Raw genomic sequence first — 26,568 nt, 5'->3', positions numbered from 1 at the left:
CACTTGTAAATACAGAATCTGTACAGGAAATCTGTAAATGCATCTTTGTCTACGATGGCACTGTAAATGTTACTAAAAAGAGCTAAAAAAACAACCTTGTTTTGGTTTAATTATTTCCTGTTCTTTATGTAAATAAACGTTTTAATACAAGAGTTCTGGTGTGAGTTTTATCTGTATGTTGCTCTGATGCATCACGGATTTCCCCCCCCCCCCCCCCCCCCCCTTTATTGAACAATCAAAGAGAGAGACATTCGCTGCTAGATTCACATTGAGCTGCAAATAAGGCTTATTTGAGTATATTTAAAATGAATGATAAGTAATAAAACACATGTAAAGATTTATATTTAAGTCAAAACTAAGAGTGACTCGCACACATTTCAGTAACAATATCCCGAAATTGCAACAGAATTGCCAGTTTTATTGAACATAGAACATTTCTGCGAAACACATAACAAAATGAGTTAATTACCGATATTAAATGTACATTAAATAATCGTTATCACTATTTCAAGATTATTTTTTTCACATTGTTGAAAAAAACCTTTCTTTGTTCCAGCTTTTTATAAAAAAAAAGATTCAGCACAATTATTTCATGGTAACATGTTATACGAATAAATAGTTTATAAACAAATCCTCTTTTTAATTTTTTTTTACTACATTTAGTAGATTTTGACAATATGATGTTTGACTTTTACATTTTAGATGTGAAGGTGAGGCGAAAAGAGGTGTTTGTTTGGATTTTCCCGGCCCCTGACGTCGTCGTTAAAGCTAATTTTGATTGGCTAAGTTTACGGCGACGCGGGGTTCCTAGGACAACCAGATGCCAAACAGGACCGAGAAAACTTACCTCATCAAGATAGCAACGGCTAAACAATGCAACAATATGCACTTCAAGTTAATTAATTCATCACTGTTTACGAATTAAATAGAGTACCTTAGACGGCGAGGAGGACATCGATCAAGCACCTCAAACATGGTAAACTCTCTGCTGAACCGAAGTTAGAGTTTCCATTAGCTTAACTGCTACAGCCAGAGCAGCTAACATCACAATGTTAACGCAGCACCTGTTGACTTTATTCAGGGTTTTCTAACGTGTATTTTCCACTGGGACAGAGTCGTAACTGGGCTTACAGCCAGCAGCAGAGGCTGATGTCTCAGAGGCAGAACCAGGAGCAGCACCGGCAGGAGGAGGCCGGGCGGGTGGACAGAGAGCGGCAGCAGAAGGCCGGGCTGCGCCATGAGGACAGCTTCGAGAGGAAGAGATTTCTGAGGCAGGTGAAGGAGGAGCTGAGGGACAGGGAGGTGGAGGCCGCCATCATCAAGGTATGTGGGTCTGCTCTGCAGGGCACCGTGTCTCAGCTGTCTTTATTCTTCTTTATATATCTTGCATTTCATTTTTAGTACACTAAATAATTCTGCCCTCTTACGATTATATGATATTTGTTATACACAGCAACAAGTGTATTGTTTTCCATACGCTCCCATCTCCATTTCTTTTCAAAGAGCAGAAAACACACTCTTTTGCCCATTAGCGTTTATAAAACTGTCCGGGGAACCATTATACAGTATTCCAGTAAACACATTTTCAAACTGGGCACCCCCTTTTATTTTGCTGAAAAAAAGGTGTTAGGTGAAGACAAGATGTTGATACTCATTGTTATTTTTGCAGACAGAGGAGGAAAGAACAACCAGAAAAAAACAACTTGAACAAGAGGAGAGATTGGCTAATGAGCTGGCCCGCATCAACTGTGAGGCACAAAGAGAAGAGAAAATGAGGCAGCATATCAAAGAGAACAGGTATTCTTACACATGCTTCATAACCTGGGTTTACTTTGTAATCTGGCTCAAAATGCAACTGCTTTCTGCTTTTGTGTTGTCTTTCTCTGATTAGGTCTCCTCATTACCTATCATCATTTGTTAAATCAGTTTAAATACTTTTCAGCTTGGAGCTTCGAGAGCTGGAGTCAAAGCTGAAGTCTGCATATCTGAATAAGGAGAGAGCTGCACAGATTGCTGAGCATGAAGCTATGAGGCTTGAGACAAAGGTGAGCGCTGCCCGCATTCATTTCAATCACCTACTTTAAACAACATAACCTAAGTCTGAAACACTGGTTGTAAAAGATGAATTCTGTTCCTAAAATATTTCATTTGAATAATTTGCTATGCTTTTCTTTGCAGCCAACAGTATTATTTAACTAAGAATCTACTGGAAGGGGTTTTTTATTTGTTAAAAAGAGCCTTTTTTTTTTACCTTAGGTCCTATATTTAAGGTAAATAGATATTAACCTCGCAAAAATTCCAAACACAGATTTTTTTTCCCTCCGTGTATGTCTTTTCTTTGAATTAGCGCGCGGAGGCAGATTTAGGACGCAAGATGAAGAGCGAACATGAGCGAGCAGCCGCTGAGAAGCAGAAGCTGGAGCAGAAACAGCACGAGGAGCTGGTGCGGTATCAGAGAGAGCTCGAGCTGCAGCTCATGGAGAAGGAGCGCAAGAGACATGAGGCATACGAGGAGTTCCTCAAGGAGAAGCTCATGGTGGATGAGATTGTCAGGAAGATTTACCATGAGGATCAGATGTAAGTCCTTCACTGCCAATATTTATTTACACATTTTCTAGCGCAACACAACAATCAAGGGATATGATTTCACTTAGAAATACAAATTCCATGGATTTAAGTTGGTCATGTTTATACTGGGTTGGTGAAAGTACACATTTAGTCAAATCATGTGATTCAAGTGACTTACCCAGTCTGTATCTGTCCGTGATCAAAATACTGTTTTTATTTTTACAGAAGGCATTTCTATAATGGGTTTTTTAAATGATGTTGTTCTCCTGAAGGGAGAGGCAACTGAAGCTGGAGAAGGTCAGAGCCACTCAGCAGCACATTGAAGAATTCAAGATGCAGCAGGCCGAGTGGAGACACATGGAGCTAGAGAGGATGGAGGCCGAGAACAAACGCATCAAGGAGTTTGCAAGTCAACAGGAGCACCAGGAGGAGAGCAAAATGGCCAAGCTCAAAGAGAGAGAAGAAGCAAAGGAGCATCTTCATAAAATAGTAAGAATTTATATAAGTATTGTTTTTAAATCCAAATACTTTTCATAGTTTCATTCAACAACGCATAGCTGTAACTGGCACTGAAAGATCTTTCTGTTCCCTAGCTGTCTGAGAAGATGGAAGAGAAAAGGCAGCATCGTGAAGAGATGGAGCGAGTCCGTGAGGAACTCCATTCAGAAGAACAAGAAGAGGCTCACAGGCAGAGAGAAATTGTAAGTCTCTTTGCTTTACTTTCTCACGTTAGACATTCATGCTGGTTAGTGAACTATTGTCCATAATTGTTTTGTATGGTTTGGTCCAAAAACAATTAAATAGACCATCGTGATAAAAGAGATGTACAAAGACTCCTGTGCTAAAGCTGAAGGATTTAATTTTTTTAATCTAACAGGAAGAGATGGAAAAGAAAATCCGACAGAGGCTGGTGATGCAGCAGACCTGCCAGGAGCAGATGGCCTTCAAAGAGATGCGAAGGCAGGCAGAGAAAGAAGAAGAGGAGGCCTTCAGGAAAATAATGATGGATAAGTTTGCAGAGGACGATCGCTTGGAGCAGATGAACGCCCAGAAAAAACGCATGAAGCAGCTAGAGCACAAACGCGAAGTGGAGAAACTGATCGAGGACAGAAGGCGGCAGCATGAGGCTGACATGGTACGAACACCACTGTGTGTTGCTGTGTTATTCAAGTCATGGCAGCGCTGGTGTAGTTTTACTGTCAGAGGTTTATCATGGTTATATTTTGAGTCTTATGGACAACCAAAAAAAGTACAATATTTATTTGAGGAACAAAAGCGAAACACATTGTACATAATTCACTGTGCAGCTGTGGCGCGTCATATTTAATTGTAATGTCAGATTTGATAACATTCATATCTCTCTTTAAGGAACTGGAGGCCAAAGAACAGGCGATTGAGCAGGAGAGGCAGGCGCTGCGTCGGCAGATTATTGAAGAGGAGAGGCAGCGACTTCTCAAACGGCACGCAACACAACTCCTTGGATACCTACCAAAGGTATGACACAGAGCATGAATATAAATAATGTCCCACAGGTTCATATCTCCTGTTGGTGGAAAAAGTGTATGACCATCAGTGTATCCTTGTTCAGGGCTTGCTCGTTGAAGATGACCTGAAGCACTTTGATGAAGACTTCAGAAAGAACTTTGAAAAACGTCAGGCAGATATCTTCTCTGAGGACGACTGGGATCAGTAAATGTTTTGACAGAAATGGTTTGTTATGAACTAGATGGCATTTAAATTACGGTTACCTTGGTAGCAGTTTCTGTGACAAAGTAATTTCATCTTTCAGGATTCATGATGGAACTTTAATAGCATTCAGTACAAAACAATTAAGATGTGGTTATAGGATCTGAATAAAAAGCATTGCAGACAAGTGGTGTTATTATAAGGAGACACATTTGAAAGTAAAGACTTGGTTATCAGCATGTCTCTGTGTTTAGGACTTCCCCCAGTCTAGAGCTTTCATGAACTCCTCTTCTGTGAAGGACAGCAGCTTGGCAGCTTCAAAATGCATCTGCATATAAAAGAGGTCAGTTACATTTCGATTAAACTGTAAACAGGTCGACTTTTTATTAACAGTGAGTTAGAGACACTAACCTTCTGTCTTTTGAGAATGTCAATCAGCTTGAGCTGTTTCTTGAAACCCACGATGAGTTCTGCTTTCTGTTTTTTTAACATTTTGTTTTCAGCCAGGAGATTTTCTTTACTCTGATGTTCCTCGCTCATCTTGTCCTTGGATCAAATATTTTAAATAGATTGAAAATAGTGTAGCAGGGCAAAACCTTTGTGCAACAAGAGTTCACACTATTAAATCAGTTGAAGCTGGTACTTTAAACTAAGAGCCTCATTTCTATCTCCAAATATCTTCTTCCATGTGCAGCAGATGAGATGCTCCACAAAAAAACCTCCTGGTGTCACGCATGCTTCACTTTTGTTTGTTACGTGGTGTTCATCGTTACATAATGTACCTGTTTTATCATTTATAGTAGGATCTTTCATCTACTTAAAAGGATGCATTATCTTTTTACTTTAAATATGTTGAATAGTTTTTGGTCTTAAGACAATAGTTACATGCTTTTAAACATATATCCAGATAACATGTTGCTTTTATGACTTCTACAACAGGAATATACTGTATCTCCAAATAAAGATTCAATGTGTTGTGATTGTTATGAATATGTTCTTTTTAGTATGTTTTAATAACATCTTTTATTTATTTGTGTAGTAATCCTATATTTAAATGCATAACATATATTTTTTTCAATTGTACAGGACACTACTGCAATCAAAGTCTGCTAATTGAAAAGCACTTTTGAAATGTGTTTTGTTACCATTACACAATAAATATAAATCATGAAGTTAAGAACTTCCTTCTGGAAAAAATGTTGAGCAGGTGTTTGATAGAAAGGAAAAAGAGCAAAAAACTAAATCACTCCAGTTTTGCAGGTTGGGCTCGATATAGAGAAACAAAAGTACCTCTGTAAAAAAATTAATAGAAAAACAAATATAGTTTGGATGAATAAATGGTGTTATCTGCACTGTAATCTGATTACCTTGCTGGTCTGTTTCATTTTGTTGAGTTGAGTCTTTAACCTCTCCCCCTCCTCCAAGGCTCTGTTGAGACGCACCTCCACGCTGCTGTGGACGGCCGCCGCTTGTTTCTGGGATCTATTCAGATTTTCTATTTCCTGCACGACCAGGAAGGGATCACATGAGTAATTGAAAGATGATGTCCAATTTTGTAGTTTGTTATGAAGAAAACATGAATGTGTTGCAGACCTTTTGTAAAGCAGACACTTGCAGTTGAACCCCTTCACATTTTTTGTTGGACTCCTCCGCTAACGCTCTGTGTTTCTCAAGCTGTGTCTGCTGCATGTTTGTGGTTTTCTGCAGTCTGACTCGATCCCCCTCAAGCTCCTTGATTCTTGCACTAAGTTTAGCATTTTCATCATCCTGCAACAACAGATGCTAATGTTAACAACAACAACAACATAGAAACAGTCTATATAAAGCAATGTTGTTAATATTTAAAGTCATCTGTTTTTCCATGTTTCAGCACTGATGTTCAGCTGAAGGTCTGTCCCCCTCTGCTGATAGGCTGGGGTCATTACAGTTCTAGTTGAATCATTTGTACATTTTCATTTCACGTTACCTTCTTGTAATATTCACAAGAGAATTGATCCAGTTCCTCTTGCATGATCCCTAGTTTTGCCTTCAGAACTCGTATTTGAGCATCTGAAACACCTTACCGCAACAACACAGAGCAACACAATCTGACTTGAAGCCCATTTCACTCTCAAAAAATACATTAACAACCATATGACATGTCCTGAACAATAAACTGTATTCATTCATTTCCTTAAAAGGTAAGATTTCCTAATGTAGAACAAATTCTTGGTAACTTTCAGACACCACATTATTCCCAACACACAGTTCTGCTTTGTAAGAAAACATAAGAATAATAAGAATGTATTATTTACTTTGCAAAATACATTCAGAGATTGTATTTAGGTATATGTCATTTTAAATAGAGCTAACACAGATTGAATGGCAGTTTAATAAATGTCTTGTTGAAACCTTAAAATGGAACTGTGGAGATAAAATGATGTGCCTTAAAAATAAACATTTGTGTAATTCACTATTATTGAATACAACTGGGATTTAGTTTTCACAAGTTGGCATGAACATTACCTGATCCAAAATTGTCTGTATCTTCATCATCCACGTCATTTTCATGAATCATGGTGTTGCTCATATTCTCCTCCATGCTACGTATTGTCTTTGCCAGAAATAAATCTGCAGAGTCTTCTCCAGCAGCGGAATCATCCACGCGAGAAGCCTTTGAGGCTCTGAAAATCAAGTGAACAACGTGAAAACTTTAAATGTCCTCATGAATAAATGTATGCAGAATATATTTAACTGATAGTTAGACTCAAACTCACGCTGTTTTCAAGTGAGGCTCCCTGTCTTGTTGACCAGCACATTTGTTTGATGTTGATGTGACTCTTTTTTTGGTCACCACCTAATTAAATGTACGGCAAATATAATTACAAACATACTGGAAAGTCCTGCAGCATTGACAACATGTACCGGTGGATGGAAAAATAGTGTGTATTAGGCAGAGTGTTTCAGAAATACAGGCACATTTTTTTTTATAATTAACTGATACCTTTACACCGGGCTCCTGGAGAGTTCTCTGTTTTAGCTTTGGTATCCTGTGAGTGAAAAGAAAGATAAATATGAATGAACAGTCGTTGTGTCCGGCCCAATCCTCCAAAGATTGGAGACTCATTACCTTGACCTCTCTTCATCCTCAATGTCCGTAAGCAGGAGGGTAGATAAGGGTTTTGACAGAACTTCACTCTGGTCTCTCTAAATTTGGAGAAACACCAATAGGGAGGCTCATTTTTGAAAGCAGTTTTCACTTGCCAAATAGTGTTGTTTCTTTTTTCAACTCATTGATGTGAACATGTTGATAACTTACCATAAGTTGTTCTGCCTGTCTTACTAGATCAGCTGTTTTGGCTTCCAGCTCTGCATTCAAGAGTCTGAAGACAAATAATAAGCCTATGTAGATCACTGCTTCTTGAAAACTGGAGTAAAATACAAAATGTCTTTTGGAACAGGAGGTCTTACTTGTATTGTTCTTCCTTGGCCAAAAGGTCATCTGTGTGCTTTTTCGTTGGGCCTGAGGCAGATTTTACCTGCAGTCTTTCTTCAATCCTCTTTGACCTCTCAGCCTTACTACACAAGGATGGGCATTTCTTGGGCTGAACAAGACAGAGAAGAAGACTTGGTAACATTGATTCTCTTAGTCAATATTTCACATGTTGTAAGATTGGATTATGGTTTAAATTAATTATCAGAAATCAGAATCAGAAATCCTTTATCATTAAGTGACTGCACACCTAGGCTGAAATGATAGATGAAAGGGGTTGTCCTGTGATAATTGTACAACTGTATAACATTATAATATCGTTATCATTATTTTGTTTATTGGTTTTCACTTTCTATGTTGTATTTAAAAGGTAATGTAATAACTGGTGCTTGGGTTTTCACATTGCATTTTTTCGAAATTGTTTAAATTTGTGAAAGCATTGTGATTTTTTTTTTCAAACATCTGCATGCAGTGTATTTTTCAGCCATTCATCATTTATTTATCTTCCACAATTTTAATTAAGCGGTTAGACTTTAATGTTATAAAGTTATCGAGCATAATTATACTGTTAGCCGAAGTAGCGTGACGATAGCTTGTTTGTTGATGTATGTTGGCGAGCAACTTCACCTGTTAAAAAAAGAAATTGGTTTAAACCTTTTCGGTGGCAAACACACAGTTCAGTTAAAACCTGCGATAGGTAAACATGACACAATAAAGTAACAAACCTGAATGACGCCAAGCTGAGAGGTACAGAGCTTTTTATCAAAACTTCTTTCAGCCATTGTCACCACCAAACAGGGAAAAGACACAGCTCTGGTTGCATAGCAACTACTTGTTCAATGCGTCCAGTACGGTAACCCTTTAAGGACATTTAAAGGGAAAATTCAACAAAAATGTGAAGCAGGCAACTAAAAGTGACTTAAGTGTAATGATTGATTATTTGCGTAAAAATAGTTGCCTCTGAGGAATGACATTTATCACATTACATATTTGAACCCTGGCTGCAAATTAAATTTGCTACCGCTAGGGTGCGCCTAGATTTCTAGGTTAGAAACACTGGCCTTTTGAAAATGATATCTGCAAACTTAAATTGGCGCTCTGGCAGCTATTGAACAGATGTACATAAAGATGTACCTGATGATTACCAGTGGTACAAAGTAACGCAGTAGCCTGTACAGATTAACATGTGAAGTCATGTTGAAGTCAGTGTGTTTGATAGTCTAGCCCAGCCGTTCCCAAACTTTTTTTGCGGTGCACCCCCTTCTACGTCCCAACCGGGTTGACTCACCCCCCCAAAAAACCCAACAAAGCTTTGTTTTATCGCCATATAAATAACTTTGTCATGGGACGTTCCACTTGACAGTTTCCCTGACTTCAGCCAGTTAATTATTTGAAAGAATGAATGAAACGAGTTGGCGCGCAAATATCCTAGCCTACAGTGAAACTGTGATTTAAAATAAAAGGGATTACAAAGGAAATGTTTATTGTTCCTGTTTTTTATTGTAGCCTATGGAAAAATCCCATTTAAAAAACAACACTGTAATATTTTTACACCAGACCACCATTACATTTTTCATGTCGCGCATCCCCTGGTGGCAGCTCGCGCACCCCTGGGTTGCGCGCACCACACTTTGGGAATCCCTGGTCTAGCACACAACTACCGAAATAATACAAAATATATAATAATAATAATACAAATAATAATAATAATAATAACAACAACAGCAACAATAATAATAATAATAATTTTAGATGTCTGTTTGTTTGATTACAGCGCCTAAAATAATAATATCCATGTGTACGTTCCCATTCATAGTAACGTGCTCAGTAACGTCTCCAGTTTACATGTTGTTTTTTAACGCTGGGGGTCTAGTGCGCATGCGTCATCCCAACAGCTACTACTCAACATGCACATTCAGAGAAATCCCATAACGTGAGGGGCACAACTCACCGGAGGGAATAGCTAGTTGTTGTTGTTTTTTTTGCAGCTGTCCGTGTACTGTCTGTTTACAGCTGCCTTTACTTATTTATATTCATGCATTACGTCGCGATTGACAGCGACACATAGTTTTTTTGCACGGCGTCTTTAATTCACCAAGTGTCGGGACGTGAAGCGAGCTATGTTGGAGGAGGACTGGGTGGCAACAACAACAGGGCGCGCTGCTGTCCCGTTAGCATCGCAACGACCTCCAGTCCATGTTGTCTAGCCCGAGTACACCCTCCCACGCCTCCTGTCCAGCCCAGCCCAGTGCACACCCATCCGGAGGCCCAACGCAATGGCCGAGGAGGACCCACAGCAGCAGCCGGACCGCGGGGTGAGCAGCATGCCCGGCCTGCTCACCGGGCTGCAGGGCGCCGAGGCCAGTGCTCTGCAGCTCCGGATCAAGAACTCCATCTGGTGAGGAGGTTTATTCATACATACTACTCCGCATGCTTAAAGGGAAGGGATTCTTATAGTAATTTTTCGTCATGAAGTCAGGTGGAAGTAGTGTTACTCCACAGTGTAATAATAGCCTACTTAATTATTGGTACTACATGCGAAAGGCACTCAGAGTAAACATCAGTGGTATTAGCCAAATGTACTGCATAAAAAGTAGTCCCCTTGTAAGTATGACATTGGTATATATACACATCCTTTTTTTTTTTTGGTTTACTATATAGCTAATGCATTAATACTGTTACAGGTGGAGCCACTTATAATAATATAACTAATAATAATAGCAACATCGTTCGAAAAGTTATATAAGAACACTTAAATATCGAGTAAGATTCAACTCAAGCAAAGTCAGTAAAGTACAGTTCTTGAGTTACATTCCACCACAGTGATTACCTGAGTAGCAGTAGCAGTAGATAGTGTAAAAATAATTCATTACTAGTTTATGACAATCCCTGCATACAGAAATAAAATGACTTCTTATAAATGGCAGAATGGTTGCTATTAAATAATATTTTTACCCACTGTAGCCTAAATCAAAGCTAACATTTGATGAAATTATTATAATATCTGGAGTCATTTATACTTTTCATACTGGGAAATAGTTTAAATAGAAACAGGGTCTCATATTTTAATCACCAATTGTGTTAAGCATGATGAATATTAATCTTTAAAGAATGTAGCCTTCAGGAGTGACTCAGTGAACATGTTGCTAACCTAACAGTAAAGCAGATACTTCTTGGGATCAATAACTATCTTTATTCTTTAGGGTCAGGGCTTGACAGGGGTGGAATATAGCTAAATAACAAATGTAGGGGCCCTGGAAAATCTTGAAATAGAAAAAAGGGATAGGAACGCTGATATAAAATGTGATGACACATTGCTGCACAATAAACTACCCAACAGAATATGTAGTGTGAAAGCCTCTTAACAGTTTCAACATTGAAATGTTGCTTACACTTAAATGCACCTTTATAGTTTCATATTGTAATAATCAGTTCATATTGTAATACTATATGGCTTAACTAATGAATATTTTCATTGTTAATGAATTGATAGATGACAGTAATTCTTTTTCAGTAAATCAATTGGTTGTTTTGTTTATGAAATGTCAGAAATAGGTGAAAACTGAGAAATGTCCTTCTAAAAAATTATGAAACCAATTGAACAATCATTCTAACAGTTGACAATTGATTCATCTTTGCAGCTGTACCACAGATTTGACCTGGCTGCATAGTTCAGTGTATTTTACTCACGAAAAATCTTGATTTCAGGACTGTTGCTATTTTCTTTAAGTAAAGGTGCTAGACCATCCTTTCCTTCACTTCCTTTTCGCTTGCTTATTTACTGATTAGCTGAAGGCGTTGTTGCAGCAGCTATATACATTCAACTTCCCTCTATTTCAATCATCACTACCGGCAGAAACCAACAGCTCTGTTATGTAGCTCTTGTAGCAGTGGGTAAATCGACTCATAATACTCATAATATCACATTGTAACTGTGCCTAACCCTGGCAACATAAAATATAATAGCATTTCTATCTCACACATACCAGAAATGGCGATGATGTTATCCAAATCATTTTCATACCAGTTTATTTTAAAGTGTTCACTAAACTCAGACGCCATTGCATGGTTTAAAGGTACAAATAACTTTACAAATAAATAAACCACACAGACTCACATGACTATAAGTCAACATGAAGTATGAAGTTACCTATTTAAAATAAGGAGGATCAACCATATGGCAATTTGCACGATACAATCAAGGACACTGAATGGAAGCCTATGTTGTAAAAATTGGTGTCTGTGCTGTAAAATAAGAGAGAAGTTAAAGTGTTACGCTACAACATGTTGGAAAAATAACCTTGTTACTTAAATATTTTATGGTGTATTGTCTGTGGTTGCTGTTATTTAAGGCTGTGTTCTAACTGAAAATACCCTTTTATTTCTGAATGTATATGAACTCAAGTACTACCATTTAAATGTCGAAAAGCCATTGAATGTCAAGAGGCTGAACTACTCAAAAGCATAACAGTTCAGAGGTGAAGTGTCTGCAGGAAAACCTCCACAGAAATCCGTCCCTCTGCTACTAACATGATGGCATATTGAAAATGTGTCCTTCTCCTTAAATCTTTAACCTTCAAGTGGATTAGAGCATAAATATTGACGTTTACTTGAGCGGCTGAGTGGTTCATGGTAGAGTGTGACCGTCTTAGTCGAGGTCAGCAAGTTTATTTCCAACTACACCTTCGCTCTGTCATCACATGGAGTGATAGTCTTTAGTGCAGCGCCACTGTTCCCGCTGGCTTTCATTTAAGCCACCCAATCAGAGGCCGAATTACACCTGGACATTTTACAGAGTGTTCTTGTATCAGTTCTTTTATCCATTTAATGCTTCAGGTGCCAAATCGGCCCAACAAACAGCTCAACGATGGACTTTCAGCAAGGGAAAATCCGTGGCTCCCTAGTAACAGTGAATTAAAGTGACCTGTTCTTGTCGTGGCTTAGAGTAACTCCTGATTCTGCCCTGCCCGGTGTCGCAGAGTAAGAGTCTTTAAATGTGATCTGCCTTATGTCTCACAGCAACCACAACAACAACATTACCTTTCTGCAGATTAGGAATTAGACCTGGAGAAGTGATACTCATGTATCTGGATGGACTCTGAGCAATGTTTCATTGGTTTAAATCTGTCTTCTACTTCTTTTTTTGCTTGGAAAAAGTGCTCCTATGTAGGGGCATTACATTTATATTGTGCAAAATATTGATTTATAAGTTCATTTGCTCTGCGTCTTTTGTCTGACTGTACTGCATGTAGGGCTGCAGACACTCTTCTTTTTATCATCATCATGATGAAAACTGTATTTTACTTTCATTGTTTTTTTATTGGTGCCTTTTGTGTTCACTTTAATCATAAATTATTTTATTTTTGTAATTATTCCCATAAATATTCAAATTCAAAAGTAATATTTTGGATTTTAGCAGTATACTGAAAACAGCAAAAATGCAGAACTGAGTACACATGAGAAAATATCTGTTTATTTACCAAAATGTATATTGTAGAATACACAATACTTGGTAGTTTATTGATACAATCAGGAATCACAATAAAACATTTGCTTTTTCTTGAAATTAACTTCATGGCTAAAAAATATGAGTAAAGTAAAATGTAAAAGTCAAATTTTTACCAATTTATTCCTTCAACATGTGATGAAAAGTTCAACAATGTGATGAAACACATTGATAACTACAAATGGATGCCTGTGTTCTTCTGTCAGAGACAATGTTACCTCTGTTGCTTTTTCTCTTTCTCTTTTGTCTCTTTTACATTTGACAACACGTGTTCCTGGTGGTGGGATACATGACCTGAGATGCTGAGGGGAGGGTCGTCTCATACCAAACATTCCTCTGCTTTATAAATAAATATACTTTAGACTCAAGCGCTCATGTTACAACAGCTTCATACTAATTTATATTTTGTCTCTTTTTCTCCAGCAAATCTGTTCAATCAAAAGTGGAAAACATTCTGGTGAGTATCTGGGACATGTTTAAAAAAAACTACAAATCAAGCTTTTTATGAAACCTTTCATATAACTTAGTGAAATATTGTTTGTTATTTTTTGGTTGTAGAGCTTAAACACTGTTGTTTCCTGGTGGGTTTATTCCTTGTGCTGCATGATTTACAGAAATTGTTACAAATACGGGACCTTAAAATATTAATTTTACCTGAAGTGGCGATTATGCCGAAAACCGAAAGGGAAGAATGACTGAGTTGATTATATTCTTGATTAATTGATTAATCCTCTAGTTTAGTACAAGTCAGTTAAATAGTATTAGCCTGTTACATTTTGAGAATGCGTCTTAGAAATCCTCTGTGCACCATCAATACCCTTTTTTTTTAGCAAAAACTGTTGTGGAAAATCCGGCTCAAGCAGCCCCGGGGTTTGTGTGGAAGAATAACTGTTTATACGAGTCTTTAGATTTTTACAGAATGGATTTCACCATGAAAAAACTTGCCAAGTGCCCAAATTAAGAAGTAAAGTACAGTATAGATAACTAAACTATTAAAGCTCAATAAGGGCCTATGCTGCCTACATGTTGAGTATTAGAGAAGTGATTGTTTGCCAATCACAGAATTGCAGTATTATTGTGCAACTGATACTACTTAACTTAGCAGAATATCAGGAAACCGTTTGTGGAGCAAAGGCAAGTAGCAGAAGTTGGCTCGGACTTGGGTTGTCCTTATGCAGTATACTATATATAAAGTGTGACGTCATGAAGTTTTTAATACAGACTGGTTCAATTACCCTCGTTCCTGTCATGCCCTTTAAAAAAAATAGTATAGTTCGCCTAATGGTATACAAAATAATTAAAAAAAACACATCTCAAATCACCTAGCAACTCCTAAAATATACACTGCATGCTGGTAACAGCTTTGTTAAAGTGAGTTTAAGTCAGGCGTAAAGGTGTTCACCGTGCAGAGCTGATGACTTATAGATTTGCAGCAGGAAGTGAGACTTGCAGCAGGAAGTGAGACAAAGGTTTATGAGACTTACACATTTTGTTTACCAAGATGATGTACACAGATGGACTCGAATTTTATGCTCTTTTATCATAAACAAAATCGCCATAAAAAGGTAACGTTAGGCTTTAAACAGACTACACCATGGTCACAACAGGACTTCACTAGTAATCTCGTTTAACCACTTGTTAGCATCCACCTTTTTTTTTGGACAAGTAAAAGCTTCAAAATACAGGAATGGGGTATTTAATAACTTATTTCATCCCATAAAATTAAACTTTTGAATCTGCTAAACTTGTGGAATTAACAGAACTTATATCAGACATTTAACCAAAAGTGCAGAAATGCTCAATCATTTCCAGGTTTTAGGAATCATTCTTGCAGCGCTAGTGCAAAGAGGTGTTAAGGAGTTAATCAGAAAGGACAGAGGAGCCAATTGAAAGTGTGAATGAGTGTTGGCAGTGTGTGGATGTGTGTCTGTGTGCATTTACTATCAGCAGAGGATTCAAGTTCACCTTACAAGCTCCCTGTTCAGAAGCTTGTCTGTCTGTGTGTCTGCAGCCATTCAGACTGTGTGTGCACATGCTAGTGTGTCTCAGCGATATGAACGCAACATATCTCTGATTTTTAACCCTATAGTGCTATAGTGCTGACTTTAAAGTCAGAGTGAAAATGTGTTCATGCTTCTCACTCCTTGCCCTGCTGCTTCAGTGTTGGGATGGTATGTTTTTGATATGCAATGGTTGTCTTACACCAAACATCTGATGACAAAGTTTACAATTTTTGTCTAATCAAACTCAGCTCCATCATTGTTTCTTTTCTTTTTCACGTATTAAGTAGCACTTCAATCTCCTTTTCGTGGAATTTCCTGCCATGTTTGTCTTCCAGATCAGTGTGTTTTCCTTGGGTCAGGTTTAAATGCTTTGATTGAGTGTTGCAGAGAAAAATATCTTAAATCTTAACTACAGGGGTGGTATTTTTATAGTATACGTTACTAATTTCACTTCTACACGGCGTTCAGTGTTTTCTGCTGCCAATTAAACCAGCACAATTTAAACTGCGCCTTCTTCACAAAATCATGTTTCTTTTCCACTTTGAAGAACACAGTTAGAAGTGTTGAAGACTGTTTGTAGCTACATGTCGTGCTCAGGATGTTTGGTTAACCTCATCCTAGATTCCTTGGTTAACGGGACACCCCCATATGCTTTCTTAAAGCTGATAATTAATGGAAAAGTCAGAGGATCACAGCCGTTATTGCTTTCGTCTGTGCACCAGATTTTATGGCATCCATCCCATAGTTGTTGAGAGTCATGTTTGTAAAAAATATCTTGGCAATCCATCAATTAGTGGTTCAGATATGTCATTCAGGATGAAGGTGGACTGACCACTGAAATAACTGTCTGCTCTTCTTTTTAATAGGAAGGTAATCAATTATTGTTCCCTTTGTTCTACAGCAAGATGTGGAGAGGTTCTCAGACATTGAAAAACTCTACCTCTACCTTAAGTTGCCTTCTGGTCCGAGCACTAACATTGAAAAAAGGTAAGAACAAAGCTTCTTTCTGACAGTATTTATGGAAAATGGACAGCTGTTGAAGTATTTAAGAGACAGGAAACAATTAATCATTGATAGTCACATACATTTATGTTAATTTATATAAAATAATAATGATAAGACACAGACTCACACAAACAAAGACACACACAAAGTTTAGATTCATTTTGGATATGATTTTTGCAGAGCTTCATTTAAAAAAAAAAATTTGGGGGGCTTTTTGCCTTTAATCGGATAGGACAGTGGAGAGTGACAGGAAAGTGGGAGAGAGAGTCGGGGTGGGATCCGGAAAGGACCACGGGTCGGGAATCGAACCCGGGTCACCGGCATACGGTGCAGGTGCCCTAGCCAGTTGCGCCACAGCCGGGGCCTGCAGAGCTTAATTTGACAAAATGTTGCTTTTGTTTTGTTATTTGTCATTAAATTAATAATGTATGTATTTTCTCAGTGAGCAGAGCGCCCTGTCATCCAGCCGCACGCAGCAGATGCATGCGTTCAACTGGATCCGCCATCATTTAGAGGAATACCCAGAGACCTCTCTTCCCAAACAGGAGGTCTATGATGAATACAAGTAGGTGTCATATAGTTTCTTACTGAACATAGAGAATATATCACCTTTTTATACAATGATTTTCATTGTTAATATTGGTGTTCACCTTTTCAATGTTGAAGAATCTTTCGCCTCTAAATTACTGGCGGCCGAGGCGACAGTATAAATAGACACAGCAGGCATAGGAATCACAGAGAGCAGCATGTGTTGGTAATATTAGAATGGAAAGTCTGAGACAGCCATTGAAATTCTCGGGCAGTGTTATGTAACAGCCTTTTTAACTCCACTAGATCAGAAATACAGTGGCCTCCAGAAATATTGGCGCCTTTAGAATAGAGCGGTGAAAAGGCTTCAAAGAGACTATGTTCTGCACTTTACACATGAAACAAGATATACAGAAGTCTTTCTCAGAGTAGTTTTATTACCATTTAATAGTTGATAATCACATATTTCTCCAGTCATACATCTATTTTTTTGTTTTTACTAAAACAGTTTGGATTAAATCCCACAAAAAAGCCATTTGAGAATTATCAGGGCGTCAGTTAACTCTGCACAAATTGGACTCTGTTACACACACTTGTATGCAGTATGGTGTATTTAACTAAACATAACTAGTGGGATAGAGCCGAGTCATACAAGAACATAAAAACTTGTTTGCTCGCTTCTTATTTTACGATTGTTTCAAACTGCGAGTCATTATTTTGAGTCTGCTGTTTCAAAGTTGTAAAAACGTAACTTTATATATAACTGTACACAGTTAATCCGGCAATAACTTATCATTTTTCATATTTCTGGGCAGAAAAAAAAACAATTTGTAAACGCAGCATTGACTTTATCAACTTATATTGTTGATTTAAGTTGTAAATGCAAACAGTGGCCTGTTAACACCAAGCAGACACAGAGAAACATTATCATTAATTTAGAAGTGTGTTTACGGACACCTCATAAAGTTTATTGTTATTTCTCCTTTAGGTCTGTTTTAAGTTTCGACCAGCTCCTGAGAAAAAAACCCTGACTTTTAAATTGCTAAATGCTCCACTATGTTCAACAGCTAGATCTTCACTGTCGGTCTGCTTTTTTTTATCGCTGAGCAGCTGTACAGTACGTTTTTGCAGGGTTTTTTTGCATAAAATTGCTTTCTGTTGTGACAGAAAATGATCTGATTATCATTATAAAAGTCATTTTGCCCTTAAATAATCTGCGTGGTTGACATGATTTAAATTCAAGGCTACTAACAGAGAAATACTCTATTTTCTAAATGTAACATTCGTTCTGTTGTGTCTTTCAGGAGCTTCTGTGACAATCTGAACTACCACCCACTGAGTGCTGCAGACTTTGGAAAAATGATGAAAAATGTCTTCCCGAATATGAAAGCGCGTCGACTTGGCATGAGAGGAAAATCAAAATATCCTTGACTGGAATGGATTGTAACAGTCTGGGCTCTGTCTCTGGTCGCAGACCATCTGCTGTTGCAGTTCATAAGCTCTCTAAATATAGATGTGAAATGAAATAAAGTCCCCCTCTGCCTCGGAAGCAGTAGCATAATACAGGGCCCCTCAGGGAGTCACTGTGACCTTGACCTTTTATTACGCAATTCAGATCTGTTTAAAGTATATTTTGCTGCTGACGTTAAAGTGCAATATTTGATTTATATTCATAACCTTCAGTGATTTAGGTAAATTAAATTATCTTTGTGTAAGGTGAGATCATAAGTCATAAATCGCATGTTTGATGATGCTGAAGAAAGAGATGGTGTTGAGGGAAGTTTGCTTTGAACTTTAGCAGACTGCTAATGTCTGAGAAATTAAGGATTTGTTTTAATTGATTCAATATTTCCACTACATGCACATATTGAAATATATATCAGCATACTTTTCAAATTATATTAATCTAATTTTCAGATTTCCATGTATCTGTCCAACCGATATTTAAAAAAATGGATCTTCAATATGACATTTTTTAATTTTTCCATAACCATAGAACTGAAGAGCGTTACATGAACTAAAAACGGTCTATATTTAACTGTATATTGCAAGCATTTGTTTACTTTGTGGAATCAGATGTTTTTGATCTTAACAGCAGATTACATATTGCTACAGTGGACTGAGAAAGAGGCCGGTAATTCACATGCCATCTTTACCCACTCTGGATCTTCATAAAACTGGCGACGGGGTAAGCATGTTTACATCTTCCTTATTAGCATTTTAGGATGATCTGTTTTAAAAGTCTTGTTTTGACAAGCCAAGACCATAATACATTATATCTGGTATGAAACAGAGAAGCAGGAAATCTCCCATTCTACCATTTTTGCATTAAAAAACATACTTAAATGATTAATCAATTATCAAAATGTCCCTAATTACTGTTCCAGCTCTATATGAAATGACCACAACTCTTTTGTGTGTAGATCCAATGTGATGTCCTGGATTCACCAGGCCAGCTGGGCAGTATTAAGGAGGACGTGCGGTTCGCAGCCTGTGATCTGGTTTGTGAGTGGTCCCAAAAGGTGCTGAAACGCCAGTTTGATGCTGTGGAAGACTTGGCTCGCTTCCTGATCGACAGCCATTACATCAGCAACAAGTCCCTGGCAGCGCTCACCATTATGACGGGAACTGCAACAGGTCAGTCTGAGTCGGCTTCATGCCCCCTGAGTAAAATCAGGATGCAGTGACATCTGGAGGCAGCTGCTTGTTACTGCTCTTCTATTCCAGTCTGCTTGTTTTTTTACACAGCTGTTTCTCAAGTTTTGGAAACTTTTACAGTTTTATTGGCGCAATCTGTTCAAACTGACACATACATAAAACACACTATGTATGTGGGTAGTTATTTATTTATTAGAGGATACCAATGGTACATAACAATATTCATACACATATGTATACTAATATGTATGTATCATCACATTTGTGTTTGATGTATGTACATTAGCGATCATACATAATCTACATGGTACTCAATTCGGCCTTTGTTTTATTTTTAGAATACTACTAAAAGTCAAAGGTTGTATCTGAAAGAATTAAGTTATTTCTGATATTCTTTTGTTAAACAAACGGATAATCTAACTGAACTGATAGACAAACAAAAGAACAATATATTTTGCCTTGATTTTAAATCACAGTTTCTACTTATCCAATCTTTCAACCTACTTTAAAAAGTCCAACTTGGTGTCATTAACAAGATGTTATATCACAGGCAATTTGCTATGCTATGCCGGTCATACAATCAGTGATGCTTATATATGAAGCATCACTGATATTTCTGTAACTTGGTTGTCTTATGAAGTGCCATGATCAAGCGTTATTGTCTAACATATTTACTTAATGTGATAATGAGGTTAATACTTTTTACTGATAATAGAAGCATGATGTGTACTTAATCTTCCCGTTTCCTCCCATCAGAGGTAAAGCCTCCACAGACGGTGTCGGCGTTCGTCCCGGCCTCTGAGGCTCTCTCTTTCCAGCCTCATGTGACGACCCTGTCTTCACCGTCTGTCGATGCAAAGCAGCAGCTCCAGAGGAAGATCCAGAGGAAACAACAAGAGCAGAAGCTGCAATCTCCTTTACCTGGAGAGGGACAAACAAAGAGGGCAGAGAGTGTGCCTTGTGCCAGTCCCACCCCTCCGTCACCTCAGCCGACCATTGGCATCATGGTCGCAGCTGTGCCCAGCCCCATCACGGTGAGGAAGCAGCACTCTCTTTGTAGATCAGCATGTGTTATTTTGTTCTATTTATTGCATTCATCTGATCTTAGAGAATAGGAAAATCTAGATTCACTTGAATTGAATGGTAACTTATTTATATATATAGATATATTATTAATGTTGATAAACCCTATTTGTGTTTTATTATAAGAATAATTAACATCTCCTTGAAAAAAATATATGTGCAGTCTTGCAGGATGTTCAAAAGTACACCTTTCTTCATTCTCCTTAACAAATTCTGTTAAGAGCACTGTCTTTATAGTTTTTACCTATGTAAAATATGATCTCAAAAATGTATCCTGTGTGTGAGCCAACCTTTCTGTTTAAATAGTGATACTTGAGATAAATCAGTACAGATTCAGTTCCACTTTCTGACCGACCCTCCCTCTCTGCAGGTACAGAGAAGCAGGCAGATGATGTCTCCCAGTCCACTGGGAACAGTGGAGAACAAAATGCTGCCTATTAACTTCCAAATGGTGACCCAGCAAGTTCAGGCAGTGAGGCATAGCCCCAAAAATATTCTAGCCAGTCCCGCTGGAGAACGCACTGCCCGGCAGAGATATGCTCAAATCCTGCCCAAACCGACGGCCACGACTGCCATCACTTTGCGCTCCCCCTCCACCATGATCATCAGGAACAGCCCTGTGAAGACCATGATGACCACATGTCATGTCAGCCCGGTCAGTTTGGTCAACTTGACAGCCATATCGCTGGCAACCAACAGCAGCAATACCACCACTTCCTTTACAAATGCTACTCTGCGGCCAGCCTCTACAGGCATAAGCAGTTCTGCAGAACACGTCAGCTTCAATCGAAACATGAGAAGCGCCTCGGCAGTCCCTATCCTGGCCCCGGTGGCCAGACCAGGGCAGACTACTAACACACAAACCATAGATGTTGAAATGGAAGTTGAAGCTATTCATAAAAACAGCAAAATGCTAAATCCTGGCTCTCTACATTTTTCTCAAGAAGCCATGGTAAACAGAGCTGTAGGGGCTCTACAGAGGGCTTCCAGTGTGCCCATACCTCAGTCTAAAGGCTTCCTGGAGAGCACATCCATCTCTAACTGCCACGGGATGTCCTCCTCCAGCATTAACACTGCAGTCCAAAGCAGCAATAGTGGTGCTGATAATACAAGCAAATTGCACTTAACACCCTCCACTCAGAATACCAACACTGTTCCTATACTGAACACCAGCACACCAACTTCTTTTGGAGAAAACAGCGGTGTTACAGCAGCAAAGGAAGGTTTCCTGTCCACTAAGAACCTCAGGAAACGTTCATGCTTCAGTCCAGATTTTTCTCCAATCAAAAGGGCTTTTATGCCCCAGCAGCCAGAGTCAGAGGGCGCTGCAGGTTTAGGATATGGGACTAGGAACACGGTCGGTAACATCCTCCGGCCAGGAGCGCCAACTAGACCTGAAAGTGCACCAGTTACCAGGGAGGTAGAGATGAAAATGATCTCCCCTCAATCTCACTCTCTCTGCACTTCCTCCTTCAGATCCAGTGGATTCTACTCTGTTGCCAGATCACAGAGCTCAATGCAGAGGAAAAACACTCCCACGGTTATGGATAATAGCCTCTCAGTCAGTCACTCATTAATGCAGCAACAGCAGGTGCACACAACGACTAATGTGCATGCCATACCTAATAACACCGGCTTCCAAACACATTCAGGAGTGAGTGATGTGGGGAATTTAAGCTCTCAACTAAATACCTACACTCAGTCTAACTCTGAACAATTAGGATTTTTGAATCAAGCCACGATGTCAAACCAGCTCCCTATGCCGACGGATATGGACTACTTTACCTTTGATGATGATGTGACACAAGACAGCATTGTGGAGGAGCTGGTGCAGATGGAGGAGCAAATGAAACTTAACAACATGCAGGAGTTTGGAGGCTGCGTCACACCGCAAGGCCAACAGTCAGCCATGCCAGACAACATGATGTCCACCAATCAGACCATGACTTCTTTCTATCATGCTACAAACAGCCACAGCAACCCAATGCAAACTCCAACACCGACACCCACTCCCACACCAACATCAGAAATGATGGGAGGAGCCCAGCGCCTCACCGGAGAGAGCCCCTTCTCCCGCATCACCTCCACCACCCCGGTGGACAGCGCTTTGGGAAGCAGTCGTCACACCCCAGTCGGTACGCCACACTCCAACTGCAGCAGCACCGTGCCTCCCAGTCCTGTGGAGTGCAGGAATCCGTTTGCATTTACACCCATCAACTCCAGCATCCCTGGTTTCCATGACGGCAACACCGTCTCCAGCAGCCCGGTCAAGCCCATGCAGAGGCCGATGGCCACCCACCCAGACAAGACCAGGCTGGAGTGGATGAACAACAGCTACAACAGCAGCAGCGGGAGCTTAAACAAGTCAAACAGTGGAATGGGAATCCTCCCCGGCTATCAAGGCCTGATAGGTGACCAATTTCAAAAGCCTCACGCCTTCGCAGTCCCCCATGCACGGCACCACGACGGCCATTTCGGCCGCTTGACTCCCATCTCGCCCGTGCAGCAGCAGGCAGCTAACATGGCTGGAGCCAAGCAGGAGGGCTTTGCAGTGCCGGCACCTCTGGATAACAAAGCCACTAACTCACCAGCTACAACTTTTCGATGTCGCAGTGTAAGCCCCGCTGTGCATCAGAGGAACTTGACCGGAAACATGGGAAACCTTTCCCATATGCCTCGTTCAGTTGTTTCTCCCTTTAACGCCCCTGTGACGCCTGAGTTGTTAAACATCTTTGCAAACAGCCATACAAATCTTGGGGTGAGCAGCATGGCTCAGAGGAGCCATTCTGTGCCGCTCAATGTCATGATGCAAACTGAGGTCCAGACAACGTCAGGACAACAGTGCATAAGCAATAACATCACCAATGTTCTTCTGAGCAAACTGGAGGGGGACCATGACAACAATCTTCGTGGTCTGGGCATCAATAACTTACCCTCCAGCTACACTGCATGCATGAACCTCACCCAGATCCTGGAGTCTGACCCTGACCTCTCCTGCCGTGACAACCACCTCAACCTGATGAGCTCTGACTCCACCAGCACATGCAAGATGCAGAGGCCTAATTATCTCATGGAAAATGCTATTAACGAACAAATGACAATCTTAGCAGGTGATCACCTAGTACAATCAGCTTCTGGAGAGCAGCATCGACAACAGGCCCAGTCTATGCTGCTAACCTCACCGCAGCATCAAGAAGAACTGCAGCATCAGTTGGATTTCAGCAGCACTGTGAAAAACCTCCTGACTGGCAACGGCCTCACCGCTGGCACTCAGCTCATCGACCAGGTGTCTGAGCTTACTACAGGCGGGGCAGATTTCCCTTGTGAGATAAGAATGACCTCAGAGCTCTCCAGCAGCATCAATGACCTCAACGCGTTGGACACAGAGCTTCTGTTTGACCCCAACCAGCAGCAAGGGCAATATCAAAATGCCTCTGCAGAAGATGAGCTTGTGAATGATGTGCTGTTTCAGCAAATTACCAGCGAAACAGCACATTCAAATGGACTCGACTGGCTTGAAAGCAAAGATCAACCAACTGTAGGGTTGATGGGTTGAGAATTTTTTTTTACGTCATGTTGAACATGTTAACCTGTGGTCGTTCTTTTTTTTATTTTATTTTTAGGCATTTACACTTTATAATGCAACACTGGACCCAATCAAGGTTTGTCCAGTCCAAGTGCCAGGCTGAACTGATATGATGCTGCAACACTCTGAAAAATGCTGGTCATTTCCCTTTATTCAGAGGACAACGCCTCGCCTTTTTTAATTAAAAGCATTTCCAACAAGTAAAAAGGTAATTAAACAGGAATTGCATTTTACTGAAAAGCTAATGAAAAAAAACTGGAGTTGATTTGTTAGTGTAAAGAAATTTGGATCTGTGATTATTCACAAAAAAAGTCTTTCAATTATTGTTTATAAATCGTCCACACACTACGTAACTAAAGCATAAGCTCCAAAATATTTCAATATAATACTGAACAAATATATCCTCATTGAAACGTTTGTGTGCAATTTAGATTTTGCCAAAAAACTGGAAGTATCGCAAGTTATCTATGCAGGAGATTTAGGTTCAAATACATCCATAGCTGCAAAATATACTAACATTAAGAATTGAGCACTCAGTTTATAGAAATATAATTTAGTGATAGAAACATTGAACCAAAATGATCCATTTAATATAATTATAATATATAATGATCTGCTAGATTTGACATGGAGTGTAATAAATACTCTCTGAATGTTAAAGTTATTTATATTATCATAAACGTTAATGGTTTACTTAATGGATTACATGAAGAGTATGTATTATTACTTTGTGGGTTCCAGAATCATAAAAGGAAGAGAGAAATGTTAAAATTATAATCTGGTTTTCATATCCCTGTTGATGACTATCATCAACGACTTTGTGCCTCTTAGAATTAATCAATTGATTTAAAAAGCCAAGTCAACCTCCCCATAGTTATCACTGGAGTCCAACCTCAATTTAATTTCAAGCTCAGAAAGCTTTTAAAGCCTCTTTTGCACTTTGTTTTGTATTTCAAAAATGTGTTTTTAAAATTAAAACATTTATTAAGGAAACAACCGGTGAAAGATCAGGGCTAAATTCCTAACCACTTATAGATAAAAAGGGCAAGAATTAAAAAAAAAAAGAAAGCTAAAAGTTAAACCGCACCTTTAAAATGAGATTCTTGTGTTAATCAAAAGATGTGTTATTTGCCTTGTTTACTCTTTTGGGGTAGAAGTTTAAGATTTAGTCTGCAAATGATAAAATGGACTAAGTGGATAAAATGTAACAGAATTGAACTCTAAAGAACGTACACAAGTTTACTTTCTAACGTAGCACTCATCACTCTGCTCTGACAATCTGTAAAACTTGTGTTTCTTTACATCAATGCACTGTGTTTGGTTCGGGGGATGGAGTAACATGTTTCACCACATGGCCTGAGGATTTCAAACAAAACAGCTAAAAGCTGACCGAGTGTGAAAGTCGTGATTCACCCTTATGATGAGCTGTGTGTAAAGAGTTTCTGAGCCTTATGTCCATACCAAAGACTAACTTTAACATTTTAACCGCAACTGGGTGATGTTCGATAACAGCTATGACAAATATATTCTTTAATGTGAATAATATGGAAAAAAGTGAAACATTTGTGACATTTGCAGCACTGGGAAACCTTTCTTTATATAATTAGAACATCAGGACAATGTTAAAGATTTCTTTGTTTACTATTGCTGTTGCTTTTCTTAACCCAACAGGTATACTATGATTTTATGGAGGCAAAAATCACTGTTATTTATTCAGTTTTTTTGTGTTAGGGTTTGTTTGTTTTGTTGGTCACACTGACATTATTTGTTGTACAGATTGAGGGTGTGACTGTGTTTTTGTTCATAATATTTAATTTAGAGTGTGTTTTTGTACAGAAGAAGTAACCTGCAAACCATATTGTGAATTCATGATAATCTGACTTGCACTGTTATCATAGCATAGCATACTACCACGTATCATATAAGGTACTTTTTTTAACAGGTGATTTGTCTGATGTGGTAAAAAATTTGAAAAAACGTATTATTTGCACACGTTTTAAAATCTGGACATTTAACTACCCATAATAAATATTAATGTCATGATATAGTTCAAATGTAACACATTGAATCTCTTTCAGTGTGTTTAATCGACATTTGTTTTATGCATACAGTATATAAAACCATCCAATATCTGTAAAAGCAAATTATATTATTGTAATATATTATCTTAATTTGATTATAATTTAATATTGAGCAAATTAGACAAACCTTTTTTTATTTATGCTATAGTTTCTCTTTACTGTGTCTGTGAAAACAAACAAAGCATTTACTTGGTTCGCACTAATGTTGTGTTTAAGAAGACTTTACCCTTCCTCTCATTGTTCAGAGCTGTTGTACTGCCCTCTGCTGTTATGTTTTGCATTTTAGCTAGTGCTTTTATAAGGGGAAGTGCTTGTTAATACTGGTTTTTAAAGACATTTAATAAACATTTTTATGTACATAGGTAACCTTGAGTCAGTGTTTCTTTAATATT

The 26,568-nt window shown here is 38.8% G+C and overlaps 3 protein-coding genes across 9 annotated transcripts; 2 read left to right on the top strand and 1 right to left on the bottom strand.

Moving 5' to 3' along the window:
• Window positions 1–772: 772 nt before the first annotated feature.
• Window positions 773–6,654, top strand: mns1 (meiosis-specific nuclear structural 1). 6 transcript variants are annotated; one of them, XR_010165602.1, is made up of 12 exons: window positions 773–976; window positions 1,114–1,323; window positions 1,670–1,797; window positions 1,943–2,045; window positions 2,348–2,577; window positions 2,841–3,057; window positions 3,162–3,269; window positions 3,446–3,703; window positions 3,937–4,062; window positions 4,157–4,278; window positions 4,509–4,597; window positions 5,680–6,654. XR_010165602.1 is itself a non-coding variant. In XM_063881118.1 (11 exons), exons 1-10 carry the CDS (start codon window positions 974–976, stop codon window positions 4,259–4,261), a joined length of 1,488 nt encoding a protein of 495 aa, XP_063737188.1. In that variant the 5' UTR covers window positions 773–973; the 3' UTR covers window positions 4,262–4,278; window positions 4,509–5,607. The 6 variants fall into 6 exon arrangements, 2 of the variants coding, with proteins under 2 accessions (XP_063737188.1, XP_063737185.1); XR_010165601.1 differs by lacking the exon at window positions 5,680–6,654 and adding an exon at window positions 4,949–5,608; XR_010165599.1 differs by having other exon boundaries at window positions 4,157–4,597; window positions 5,680–6,653.
• Window positions 4,352–10,114, bottom strand: tex9 (testis expressed 9). Of its 2 annotated transcripts, none has more exons than XM_063881119.1 (13): window positions 9,678–10,114; window positions 8,452–8,585; window positions 7,705–7,838; window positions 7,553–7,616; window positions 7,364–7,440; window positions 7,238–7,283; window positions 7,011–7,090; window positions 6,760–6,917; window positions 6,221–6,312; window positions 5,848–6,021; window positions 5,622–5,756; window positions 4,666–4,800; window positions 4,352–4,582 (listed from the first exon to the last, which is right to left on the bottom strand). In XM_063881119.1, exons 2-13 carry the CDS (start codon window positions 8,506–8,508, stop codon window positions 4,505–4,507), a joined length of 1,230 nt encoding a protein of 409 aa, XP_063737189.1. In that variant the 5' UTR covers window positions 8,509–8,585; window positions 9,678–10,114; the 3' UTR covers window positions 4,352–4,504. The 2 variants fall into 2 exon arrangements, with proteins under 2 accessions (XP_063737189.1, XP_063737190.1); XM_063881120.1 differs by having other exon boundaries at window positions 10,068–10,084.
• On the top strand, window positions 9,722–26,542 carry LOC134862962 (DNA-binding protein RFX7-like). Its single transcript, XM_063881121.1, is given in 10 exon segments — window positions 9,722–9,988; window positions 9,991–10,124; window positions 13,656–13,689; window positions 16,137–16,222; window positions 16,683–16,805; window positions 18,073–18,189; window positions 18,872–18,956; window positions 19,192–19,405; window positions 20,183–20,460; window positions 20,880–26,542. Coding segments are annotated over 10 exon segments (4,323 nt in total). The 5' UTR covers window positions 9,722–9,922; the 3' UTR covers window positions 24,066–26,542.
• The last annotated feature ends 26 nt before the right edge of the window (window positions 26,543–26,568 follow it).

This window comes from Eleginops maclovinus, chromosome 4 (genome assembly GCF_036324505.1).
Source record: "Eleginops maclovinus isolate JMC-PN-2008 ecotype Puerto Natales chromosome 4, JC_Emac_rtc_rv5, whole genome shotgun sequence".
NCBI lineage: Eukaryota > Metazoa > Chordata > Actinopteri > Perciformes > Eleginopidae > Eleginops > Eleginops maclovinus.
This window is presented reverse-complemented; position numbering and strand designations above follow the sequence as displayed.